The sequence below is a fragment of the Otolemur garnettii genome, unplaced genomic scaffold (genome assembly GCF_000181295.1).
Source record: "Otolemur garnettii isolate 467f Iridium unplaced genomic scaffold, OtoGar3 scaffold00046, whole genome shotgun sequence".
NCBI lineage: Eukaryota > Metazoa > Chordata > Mammalia > Primates > Galagidae > Otolemur > Otolemur garnettii.
Window position 1 is genome coordinate 2960315 of NW_003852441.1, and position 12566 is coordinate 2972880.

Here is a 12566-nt window from a genome sequence, read left to right on the forward strand (position 1 = left end):
GCAATCACAGTGCTCTGTATGCGGCCGTGAGGTAGGAGTCTCTGGTGAGGGGGTGGCTCATTTACTCAGGATTCCTGGCTTCCACAGCACTTCCCGCTTGTTATCTGACACCTGAAAGTATCTGAAACTGACCACTGGATGATAATTAGAGCCCTGTTGACCATGCTGCTCACTGCGTCTCACCATGTCCTCTCAGAGAACTCTCTCCCACATCCTTCTCCTAAACAGCTGTATTGTTTTTACTCTCTGGGTACCGAAAATGGGCTAATTGATGATAGTTCTCTCTTTGCTTTGGCCACAGAAAGCTTTAGGGCCAAGTCTGTAACTCCTGTAGCCCATGGACGAGACTTTGCAGAATGAGTCCTGTGATGCTATGAACTTCCTGGTCGTATCTTTTTTCCCCTTCCTGTAAGATGAATTTGTCATCTTTCATTCCATACATATCTTTTGAGACAGAGTCTCACTCTATCCCCCTGAGTAGAGTGCCATGGTGTTACAGCTCACAACAACCTCACACTCTTGGGCACCAGTCATCCTCCTGCCTCAGCCTCCCTAGTAGCTGGGACCCACGCTCGTGCCACAATGCCAGGCTAGTTTTTCTATTTTGGGTAGAGACAAGGTCTCCCTCTTGCTCAAGATGGTCTCGAACTCCTGAGCTCAAGCAATCCACCTGCTTTATCCTCCCAGGGTGCTAGGATCATAGGTATGAGCCACTGTACCTGGCCCATTATGTATTCTGTTAACTATCTGATTTTTCTTTGGAGAAGGAGTATGTACATGGATAACATGAAATCTCATTTGTTCTTCTTGGTCACCCTATTCTACTGATATTTTTCTACATTTTACCCGTAAAAACAAAATGGAACCTCAAAGATACCAAATAACAACCTAGGGTCCTACAGACCGTGTCTCCTGTCTTCCAGCAAAGTGCTTCTCTGGGCCCTCCTGTGTAGCTTGGTGAGCCCATTGTAGCTACTGAGCAGAAGGGCTTATCTGATAACCTTCTAAACATGCCCGCCACCCTCAGGCTAGAGCAGTGTGATACGTGAGGTTGGAAATGACCTCACCACCATGAGGTCCAACCACCTCATCTCACTGAGGCTGTGAAGTGGTTTGCCCCGCCTGATAGGGATGCAGGACAGCAGAGGTGGAACGGGGTCCAGGAATCCTGGTTCTCCATTAATTATTCTGCTGGACACAGGTGAAGACCAGTCCAACCTGAGGACCGTCTACTCTTGTCCCTAAATTGTACATCACTTAGTGGAAGATGCTAGAAATTATTTCCCACATCCCCTTTTAGACAGTTCTGTGTCCTTGACTGTGGAATGGGAGAGGCCAGACCTCTCCCCTCTTGTAAAGACTGTTCACAGCCTGGCCCAGCCGCAGGCCACAGCCACGAGGAGACATGCTGCTCGCTGCATTAGGTCCCTTCAGATTCAGGAAAGGCACATCCCCTACTTAATAGTTTGAGCTGCGGTTTTTTGTGAAGATATATGGAAAATGAGGCAGCTCCAGAGTGGTCGTTTCAGCCCTGTGATGTTTGGTGCATATGGTCTCAGGGAGTGAACCAGTTTCATTATACAGTGCCCATCCTTGTTAAGTTTAATGCTTTTTGATGTTGTATTTGCTTGACCTGGATTCGTAGTGAGGCTCTTCCTTTCTGTTTGTCGACTATCTGGTTCATCCTTTTAAGTCTTTGTCACATTTAGGCATAGCTAGGTTTTATTTTCTCAATTTGACGGTATTTTATGATAGGGAAATTCAGCCCATTCCTATATTTTTAAAGTAACTATCTGATTTTTATTCTTTTTGTGTTACTTCTTTTATATTTAATTACATTTTATACTTTGTTTCCTCTTTTCCTTTTATTCTTATTTTTGCTGACTTTTAAATTTCTCTTCATTTTCTGCTTTCCCCTTCATTAATTTGGAACTTATGGGCCAGTTCCTACTCACTGAGCCACAGGCGTCGCCCTGTCATATCAATTCTCTGTCAACTTCTCTTCTCCAACCTCTTCTCCTGAGAGTCCCTTTGTGTCTGAGTGTGTGTATCAGAGGGGGTGCTGTTCCCTGTCCTCCTGGTCACCCTCTTCTGCTGACATTTATCTGCATTTTACTGGTAAAATTCATGCAGGCAGGGGTTTGGAGCTCACTGCTGCTGGGCCCTCCTGGTTGCTCCTCTGAAGGCAGCCAGCCCAGCATGATCTCTGTCAGAGGTGGGAGGGGCAGGTCAGACAGGAGAAGGAAGTGTCAGGGAAGAGTCACACTGATGCCTTAAGACATCCTCCCACAGGCACGCGTTATAGTTTCACGAAAAAATCTTCAAAGAGTCTAGAGTAGTTACCTTCATCCTGTAAGGGGCAAAGCTAAATCCAGGGCACCACACAAACCAGACTGGCCCCTGGAGTGGTTGTCCTTGGCCAGTGCCCACCTTGGTCCCCCTAGCTGTAGCCTGAGGTGTGGGACCCTAGAAGTCTATGTGGTGATTTATGGGAATGAAGCCACCTGAAACCCCATGGAGGAGGCCAGGCAGCCAGCCCCTCCTGTGACCTAAAAAGGAATAGGTGGTTCCTGCCCTCTCACTCTCATTCTTTCCCTCCTCCAGGTCTCTGCACTCAGAAGGGAAGTTTCCTAAAGGTAAGGCCTATCCCTCTTGCAAAAGATTGCTACTTACTGTCAGCTAAACAACTTAGTAGAGGGAAATTTGCAAATACGCAGAGAGCTGCCCCAGGTGGAGCAGAGGCAGGGAGGGAGAGGCCAGCCATGCTCTTCCCAACCCGGCACAGGCCTCTAGGAAGTTGCGTCCCAGGAGACAAGTGCCTCCTGCCCAGGAGTGGAGAGGTGCTTCCCCCACCCAGCCTGTGCCCACCCCTGGTGTTCTTCCAGTCTGTCCTCACATCCCACCCCCCATTTAATTAGCTAGGTTGCAAATGACCCATGGGTTCTTGTTAGATGAACATGCTTGAGCCAGGAACTTGTCCTAGCCCACAGGAAGGAACCTGACCCCAGCTGGCCACTCGCTGCTTGGCTCCCAGGCCCGCCTGCTCTGAGCCAGTTTCTGTTGGTCCCACCTCATATGAGTGGCTGATGATTCACTGGAGGAAAGCATAAGTCTTATGTGCACTTCCTGAGTGAGTGGGTGGTGCTGACTGAGCTGGGAGGTCCTTAAATCATGGCTAGACCATTTTATTCAAATATCAACCCTGTCACACTGTCACTACCATCTTACAGATTAGAAAACTCGAGGGTCAGAGTGATTAGGGGACTTTGCTGAGTCTGTCAGTTCTTGAGTGACAGAACTAAATGAGGTCTTCCTGTCTGCATCACCCTTCCCTTGGCCTTGAGGTAGCCAGATCCCCCTCTAGCAACCAAACTCTTCTTGCCAAGGCATGTGGCAGGGTGGAAGGTAGCCAGGCAGGTAGTCAGCAGCCCTTTCTTCCTGGCTTCAAGAATGATGGGCACACTGGCTCGGCACCTGTAGCTCAGAGGTTAGGGCGCCAGCCACATGCACTGACGTTGGCAGGTTCAAACCCAGCCCGGGCCTGCTAAACAATGATAACTGCAACAAAAAAATAGCTGGGCATTGTGGCGGGCACCTGTAGTCCCAGCTACTAGGGAGACTGAGGCAAGAGAATCGCTTAAGCCCAAGAGTTTGAGGTTCCTGTGAGCTGTGATGCCACAGCACTCTACCAAGGGTGACATAGTGAGACTCTGTCTCAAAATAAAAAAAAATAAAAAAAATGATGGGCACAGAGGAGCTCTGGTGTCTCGGAGACACCTGGCCACCCTGTGTCATTGGCCTGCCTTGCCCTGCCCTGAGCTGGGGGGTTGTTCAAAGCAAGTCTGACTGGGGCGACAGGCTGTTCATGGCTCCCGTTCCCGCCCCGCCCAGGCTGTGCCGTGCTCACGCTCCAGTCTGTGAATGTGCTGCGCAAGTACCTCTCTCTCCTGGACCTGCCCTTGAGCCTGCTCCAGACCCAGGATGTCCTCTTCGTCCTCACTGGTGAAGAGGTGGCACAGGCCAAGGTGAGGACTGCTAACCCCTGGGCACCTTGACTCAGATGCGTGCCCCAGAACCCCTGGCTCCTCTAAGCCCTGTCTGTGCAGGGGCCCTGACCAAAGTAAGGCCTCGACACTGGCTCAGCATCTGCCCCCGAGTGTGAGGAGTCGGTCAGACAGAACTGCAGAGGCATAGATTTCAATTACCTTGACCTTTTTTGGTAAATTATAAAAGTAAAGATGAATGCAGTGGCTCACACCTATAATCCACCTACCTAGGAGGCTGAGGCCAGAAGATTGCTTGAGCTCAGGAGTTCGAGACCAGTCTCAGCAACATAGCAAAAGTCTGCCTCAACTAAAATAATAATAATATGTGCTTTTAAAAAAAGTAAATAACACATGTTCATGGTAGAAAATCTAGACGTACAAAAAAAAGCACCAAAAAGAAAATAAAAATAAGAAAATCACCTGAGGCCAGGCGTGGTGGCTCACGCCTACAATCCTAGCACTGTGGGAGGCCAAGGGGGGTGGACTGCTTGAGCTCATGAGTTTGAGACCAGCCTAAGCTAGAGTGAGACCTCACCTCTAAAAATAGCCGGGCATTGTGGCGGGTGCCTGTAGTCCCAGGTACTCAAGAGGTTGAGGCAAGAGAATCAGGTTTGAGGTTGCTGTGAACTATGATGCCACAGCAGTCTACCCAGGACAACAAAGTAAGACTCTGTCTCAAAAGAAAAAAATGAAAGGGAGGGAAGAAGGGAAGGGGGAAGAGAAAGAAAAGGAAGGGAGAAATAAAAACTAAAATAAAGGATCAGTGATGGAACTCATTGTTCAAGCTTTAAATGAAATAGGTGTAAACTGCCATAGTCTTTCCGGGAAGCAGTAGTAATGAGTGTCCAGAGTCTTCTCAGAAATTCTTATTTTTGGAGATTCTTGATACATTAAGTGAAATCAAACAGGTTACAGGGCAATGTGTATATAGTATAATGCATTTTTACACACGCATATACATGAAAAAAATCAAAGAAAATGCAAAAAATATTAACTGATTGCCATTGGGTGGTGGGATTTTAGGTGAGTTTAATTTTTTTTCTTTCAAAAAAAATTTTTTTTTTTTATTGAGACAGAGCCTCACTTTGTCACCTTCAGTACAAAGGTGTCACAGCTCACAGCAACCTCAAACTCTTGGGCTCAAAGGATTCTCTTGCCTCAGCTTCCCTAGTAGCTGAAACTATAGGCACCCACCACAATGACGGGCTACTTTTGTTTGTTTGTTTTGTTTTGTGTAGCAGGCTCAGGCCAGGATCGAACCCACCAGCCCCAGAGCATGTGGCTGGCGCCCTAACCACTAAGCTATGATGTCCTTCTTTCCAATCTGTAAACATATTAAAAGATAATCATGTATTATTTATATACTTTATAATAGATTCATACCTACTCAGACTAAGTAATTTTTATTTCTAGAATTTTATCCTAAGGAAATGAACAAAGATTTATCCAGAAATCTATGGGCAAGGATATTTATTAGAATAATTTATAATGGGGCAGTGCCTGTGGCTCAGTGAGTAGGGCGCTTGCCCCATATACTGAGAGTGGCGGGTTCAAACCCAGCCCCAGCCAAACTGCAACAAAAAAATAGCCGGGCGTTATGGCAGGCACCTGTAGTCCCAGCTACTCAGGAGGCTGAGGCAAGAGAATTGCCTAAGCTCAAGAGCTAGAGGTGGCTGTGAGCTGTGACGCCATGGCATTCTACCAAGGGCAACAAAATGAGACTCTGTCTCTTAAAAAGAAAAAAAAAAGAGAGAATAATTTATAATAGCCAAAAATAGAAACTAATATTCAGTAGCTGAGTGATACAGAACTATTTAACCAGTAGAATCACAGTTTTGAAAGATATATAGTAAAATGCACTGGTTCATGCCTGTAATCTTAGCACTGTGGAAGGCTGAGGCGGGTAGATAGCGTGAGCTCACCAGTTTGAGAAAAGCCTGAGCAAAAAGCAAGACCCTGTCTCTACTAAAAAAGTAGAAAAACTGAGGCAAGAATTGGAGGTTGCTGCAAGCCGTGATGCCATGGCACTCTACCCAGGGCTATGGCTTGAGGCTCCATCTCAAAAAAAAAAATCAATAGAAAAATATAGTTTGGGCTCAGTGCCTGTGGCTCAAGCGGCTAAGGCGCCAGCCACATACACCTAAGGTGGCGGGTTCAAATCCCCAGCCTGGGCCCGCCAAACAACAATGATGGCTGCAACCAAAAAATGGCCAGGCGTTGTGGTGGGCGCCTGTGGTCCCAGCTACTTGGGAGGCAGAGGCAGGAGACTCGCTTGAGCCCAGGAGTAGGAGGTTGCTGTGAGCTGTGATGCCATGGCACTCTACCCAGGGGGATAGCTTGAGGCTCCATCTAAAAAAAAAAAAAGAAAAAAAAATATAGTTTGTAGGCATGTTGCCTGTAGCTTAGTGCTTAGGGCCTCAGCCACATGCACCAGGGATAGTGGGTTCGAACACAGCCCAGGCCTGCTAAACAACGACAACAACAAAATAGCTGGCGTTGTGGCAGGCACCTGTAGTCCCAGCTACTTGGGAGGCAGAGGCAAGAGAATCGCTCAAGCTCAAGAGTTGGAGGTTGCTGTGAACTGTGACACTACAGCACTCTACTGAGGGCGACATAGTGAGCTGTCACACTATATATGTGTGTGTATAGTAAAAACCCATATTGAGTGAGTCCTAGGAGTTACTGAAAGACTTGGGGCTCTCAACAGACAAGCTACACAGTGTGTGATGCAGGGAAACCCTTGTAACGTGGTTTCAAATAGAAAATCAAGTATGGTTTGGACTACAAAGTATATCCTTTCTCTCAGTGTTTTCCTAAACATTTTATTTTTATTTATGGTCTTCTAAATTTTAATGCTGTTCTGTGAGTTGACACATCACAGGGGAGGACGTGCAGGATGGAAAAGGTGAATAGAGGGGTCCTGGGCACAGGCAGAGTCTGTACAGGGATTTGGCATGACGTATTTTCATGGGAGGAAGGATTTAAGGTGAGGAGGCCAGATCTGAAAATAATGGAAACAGATCCAGGGCAAGTGTTCCATAACGGTTCTCTTGGCTCCTTCTAGAGTGCCATGTCCTGCCACCGCAGCCAGCTTCTCTGGTTCCGCCGCCTCTATGTTCTCTTCTCCCGGTACATGAGAATCAACTCACTGCACTTCCTTCAAAGCCTTGAAGACTTTTCAGATCCAAGGAACAAAGGGGTAAGATAGGTCAGGAAGCACAGGAGACCTGGCCTGGAGTAGCCTTTGCAAAAGGGAGCCCGTGCCTGCCAGGGCCTGTCCAGACTTCCTCCTCTGGAACAAAACCCAAAGAACCAAAAACAAACCAACCTGAGGATAATAACAGCTAGCCTGATAGTTCTTGTGAAAAACAATTTGCACGGTGGGGCGGTGCCTGTGGCTCAAAGGAATAGGGCGCCAGCCCCATATGCCAGAGGTGGTGGGTTCAAACCCAGCCCCAGCCAAAAAATGCAAAAAAACCCCACAAAAAACAAAAAAAACGATTTGCATGGTGACAGCAATGTGGAAAAAACCTGTCAGAGCCTGGGCAGGTCATTGTTATTACAATGAAGGTAAAAGTGCTCTGAAAACACATCATAGATGTGATTTGTACGCAGTTTCCAAGGTGGGCTCACCAAACAGTGTACATGGAATTAGTTCCACCACAATTCCTTTGACTTTTCTTTGTGGCCTATTTATCAGAACTTGTATCTAAGGAACACTTGTTGGTTTGACTGGCAGTCACTGACTGGAGTGTCCACATGTGATCACTGCCGTGGGTGCTGTTGCATACAGAGATGGTTGCGTGGACCTGCCTCAGAGAGCTTGTGGTTGAATTTCTGAGCTCTCACCTCTCAATCTTTTGGGTGAAGTAAGAAAGAGGAAGTGAAATCTGGAATTTGTTTTAATGTTCAAGAACCTGATGCCTTAAAATAGTCCTACACGTTGGGCATAGTAGCTCATACCTATATTTCTAGCAACTCAGAAAGCTGAGAACTGCTTGAGGCCAAGAGTTTGAGAGCAGCCTGAGCAACTTAAGTGAGACCACTATCTCTTAAAAAGATGAAAAAATTCACCCAGGGGCAGCACCTGTGGCTCAAGGAGTAGGGCACTGGCTCCATATGCCAGGGGTGGCAGGCTCAAACCCAGCGCCAGCCAAAAAAAAAAAAAAAAACCCAGGTATGGTGGCTCATGCCTGTAGTCCCAGCTACTTGGGAGGCTAAGGTGGGAAGATCACTGAAGCCAGGAATTCAAGACTATAGGGAGTGATGATTACACCACTGCACTCCAGCCTGCGTGAAAGAGCAAGACCTTATCTCAAAAAAATTTTTTTTCCTACAAACTAAAGATCTCCGAAAGATCTGGCTTGCAAATTAATTTCAGAGTCCAGGTAATGGTCCAGGGAAGTGGCATATGGCAGAGATGCTTAGCATGAAGAGCACAGGTTGGTCTGTTGTTTGAAGCCAGCAGGACCAGCAGTGTAACCACAGGCAAGATTCCCTCCACAACATAGAGAATAATAATAGTTTCAATCTCAGAGTTTGGAACTAGAAGGATCAGGAAGGTGACCAAGAGCACGGGTGTGCACTGCCTCCAGTGAGAACTCCCTGTCAGAGGAAGCCCTGAACTGCATTCTCCATAACAGCCTGTTACAGACCTGCTCATTCAGCCTCTTCTCCCAAACTTGCTCTGCTTTGCTCCCTGTCACCATTATCTTGAATGCCTCCTGGGAGCCACGGAGACTGACTGAACTATTAGGCCCCAAAGCTGGAATCAAAAATGCAGATCAGATTGTTGATCTCTCTACTTAAAATTTGTCAATAGAAGGGCTGGGTGCTGTGGCTCACACCTGTGATCCCAGCACTATGGGAAGCCAAGGCAGGTGGATTGTCTGAGCTCACAGGTTTGAGACCAGCCTGAGTCAGAGTGAGACCCTACCTCTAAAAATAGCCAGAAGGTGTGCTGGGCACCTGTAGTCCTAGTCAGCTACTTGGGAGGCTGAGGCAAGAGGACTGCTTAAGCCTGGAAGTTTGAGGTTGCTGTGAGCTCAGCATGGCACTCTACCAAGGGTGACAAAGTGAGACTGTCTCAAAAAAAAAAAAAAAAAAGTTGTCAGCAGCTCCTACTAGCCTTCATAAAATACGACCAGAAGCAAGTCACAAACACTAGCTAGAGTGTGGTGGGACAGGCTGACTTCTGACCTGCTACTGGGAAGACTAACATTGACCCTGCTTTTCTGGACAATAGTTTTCTCCTGACCTAAGGAATATTTAGAAAGTCAAAATGATATACATGGAGGTCATCAGAGTATTACTTACAATAGCAAAACTGGAAAAATCTAGTGATGGGATTGTATTTTGAAATAAGGAAGGCCAGGCAATGTGGCTCACGCCTCTAATCCGAGCACTCTGGGAGGCCAAGGTGGGTAGATTGCCTGAGCTCAGGAGTTCAAGACCAGCCTGAGTTAGAGTGAGACCCTGTCTCTAAAAGTAGTTGGGCATTGTGGTGGGTGTCTGTAGTCCCAGTTACTTGGGAGGCTGAGGCAAGAGAATTGCTTGAGCCCAAGAGTTTGAGATTGCTGTGAGCTATAACACCACTGCACTCTACCCCAGGGCAACTAAGTGAGACACTTTCTCAAATAAAAAAAAAAAAAAGAAAAGAAAAGAAAGAAAAGAGGGGGGAAGGGAAAGGAGAAAAGAAAAGAAAAATAAGGCAATACACTGATAAGGATAGATCTCCAAGGCATATTAAGTGATTAAAAAGAAGATGCAGGACAGCGCCAGCGCAGCCATTTGTGAGTGAGTTGTACCTCTGCACAGACACGTGTATAGACATGGAGGTCTCTCTGGAAATAGCTTGCCTCTGAAGACTTGGGTAAGAGGAGAGGAACGGATATCTTTTGTCCTTCTGAATTTTTGTACCATGACTATACGTTACCTATTCAAAAGTATTTTTACATCTTTGATGTTAGAAAAATGTTTGGAATTATCAATAGTTGCTCCTGGGTGGAAATTTGAGACTTATTTTCTGCCTCTTTGCTATTGTTTTACTGTATATTCTAATTTTTAAAAAAGATAAATTAATTAAAAGATTAATAAATTACTTAATTAAAAATAAACCAGTGTCCTCATTTATTGAATGCCTGGTAGATGTCACTTGAGGGTAAAATCCCACTACCCCTCCCTCCATCCCAGCACCTTCTCTGCCATCATCCCGCAGCTAGTGTGGTGCTCAGATGGTGGGTGCACCTGACCCTTCACGTCCACTCAGAGTCCGGGAAGAGGGAAGGACCAGAAATAGGCTGGCCTTGGTGCTAGGGGAGAGGCCAGGACAGCAGCACAGGAGGAAAGGAAGGCCCTGGAGCAGTAATTTTAAGCAGTGTGCTGCAAAAATGTTTAAAGATCATTAATTAATTATTTTCAAAAAAAGTTCAAAGCATAGTAACTATAGTCTTTTCTTTTTCTTTTTTCTTTTTTTTTTTTTTGAGACAGAGTCTTAAGCTGTTGTTCTTGGTACAAAGCCATAGCATCATAGCTCACAGCAACCTCAAACTCTTAGGCTTAAGCAATTATCTTGCCTCAGCCTCCTGAGTAGCTGGCACTACAGGCGTCCGCCACAACACCTGACTATTTTTTGGTTGTAGTTGTCATTGTTGTTGGCAAGCCTAGGCTGGATTTGAACCCACCAGTTCAAATGGCTGGTGCTCTAGTCGCTTGAGCTATAGTCACCAAGCCTTTTTTTTGACAACATAACTTAAGTGTGCCCTGGAAGTTTAACTATAGTGGGAATCATGGTGGGAAAGAATGGAAAGTACATCTAGGAGAACTAAAGTGAATAACCAACATTCCAGAAGGAGAAGGAGCTACAGAGGAAGCAGGGATAATAAAGGAGGACCTACATACTCTGAAAGAGACTTGAGCCAGTGCATCACAAGAGCCCACCAACTCCTAAAGCATCTTCAATGTTTAAGAAAGACACACAGATATGCTATGAAATTCCTCAATTTCATGGGCTCGGCACCCGTAACACAGTGGTTATGGCAATGGTCACATACACCGAGGGTGGCAGGTTCCAGCCCGGCCCGGTGCCTGCTAAACAACGATGACAACCTCAACAAAAAATAGCTGGGCATTGTGGTGGGCGCCTGTAATCCCAACTACTCGAGAGGCTGAGGCAAGAGAATTGCTTAAACCCAAGAGTTTGAGGTTGCTGTGAGCTGTGACGCCACAGCACTCTACCAAGGGTGACATAGTGAGACTCTGTCTCAAAAACAAAAAAAGGTAAAAACAGAGCATTTGAATAAAGACTTAAGTCTTGGCTTAGCACCTGTGGCTCAAGTGGCTAAGGTGCCAGCCACTTATACCTAAGGTGGCAAGTTTGAATCCAGCCCAGCCTGCCAAACAACAATGACAGCTGCAACCAAAAAATAGCCAGGCGTTGTGGCGGGTGCCTGTGGTCCCAGCTGCTTGGGAGGCTGAGGCAGAAGACTCGCTTGAGCCCAGGAGTTGGAGGTTGCTGTGAGCTTTGATGTCACAGCACTCTACCTAGGGCGACAGCTTGAGGCTCTGTCTCAAAAAAAAAAAAAAAAAAAGACTTAAGTCTTATGTGACAGAACAAATATAAAAGTTAATTGTTTATTAGCAACTGGAAAATCCTTAATAAATTCCCTCCAACATAGAGATTTTGCAGGCTACATTCTTTGATCATAGTCAGACAGTATGCAAACAAATAATAAAGTAAGTTAAGAGGGAGGAAAGCAACCCGCTTGGATATCCAAAAGTCCCTTCCTGGGCTGGGCACAGTGGCTCACACCTATATTAGGAGGCCAGGAGACCATTCTCCACAACAGAGTGGGACCCCGTCTCTGTAAGAACAAATAAATTAAAAACTTATCTGGGCCTGGTGGGGTGCACCTATGGTCCTAGCTGTTCTGGAAGCTGGGATGGGAGGATCCCTCAAGCCCAGGAGTTAAAAGTTAAACTGAGCTGTCATAGTGCCACTATGCCACTACACTCCACCCTGGGCAAAAGAGCAAGACCCTATCTCTAACCACCACCCTACCCCCCACCGAAAAACTCTTTGTGATTAACTCCTAAATCAAAGAGGAAATTAAAACTGATATTGCAAGTTATCTATAACGCAATAAAAAATACTAAATTGGGCGGCACCTGTGGCTCAAGGAGTAGGGTGCCAGCCCCATATACTGGAGGTGGTGGGTTCAAATCACCACAGCCAAAAAAACTCCCGTAACAACAGGGGTGGTGCCTGTGGCTCAAAGGAGTAGGGCACCGGCCCTGTACACTGGAGGTGGTGGGTTCAACCCAGCTCCAGCTAAAAAAATTGCAAAAAAAAAAATACGAAATTACTTTCAGCCTGGCATTATGGCAGGCATCTGTAGTCCCAGCTATTCAGGAAGCTGAGCCAAGGGGGATCACCTGAGCCCAAGAGTTTGAAGTTTCTATGAGCTGTGATGCCACAGCACTTTACCAAGGGTGACAGAGACTTGTCTCAGAAAAAAAAAA

At 46.4% G+C, this 12566-nt stretch overlaps 1 protein-coding gene across 1 annotated transcript in view; it reads left to right on the forward strand.

Annotated features, from left to right (window-relative positions):
* The window catches only part of PIGL (phosphatidylinositol glycan anchor biosynthesis class L), a 54102-nt gene extending 46016 nt beyond the window's left edge, over window positions 1-8086 (forward strand). The window contains exons 4-7 of the mRNA XM_023514062.1: window positions 2-31; window positions 2605-2636; window positions 3892-4025; window positions 7111-8086. Coding sequence (XP_023369830.1) covers window positions 2-31; window positions 2605-2636; window positions 3892-4025; window positions 7111-7254 — 340 coding nt within the window. The 3' untranslated portion in view covers window positions 7255-8086. The remainder of the gene's footprint in view (window position 1; window positions 32-2604; window positions 2637-3891; window positions 4026-7110) is intronic.
* The last annotated feature ends 4480 nt before the right edge of the window (window positions 8087-12566 follow it).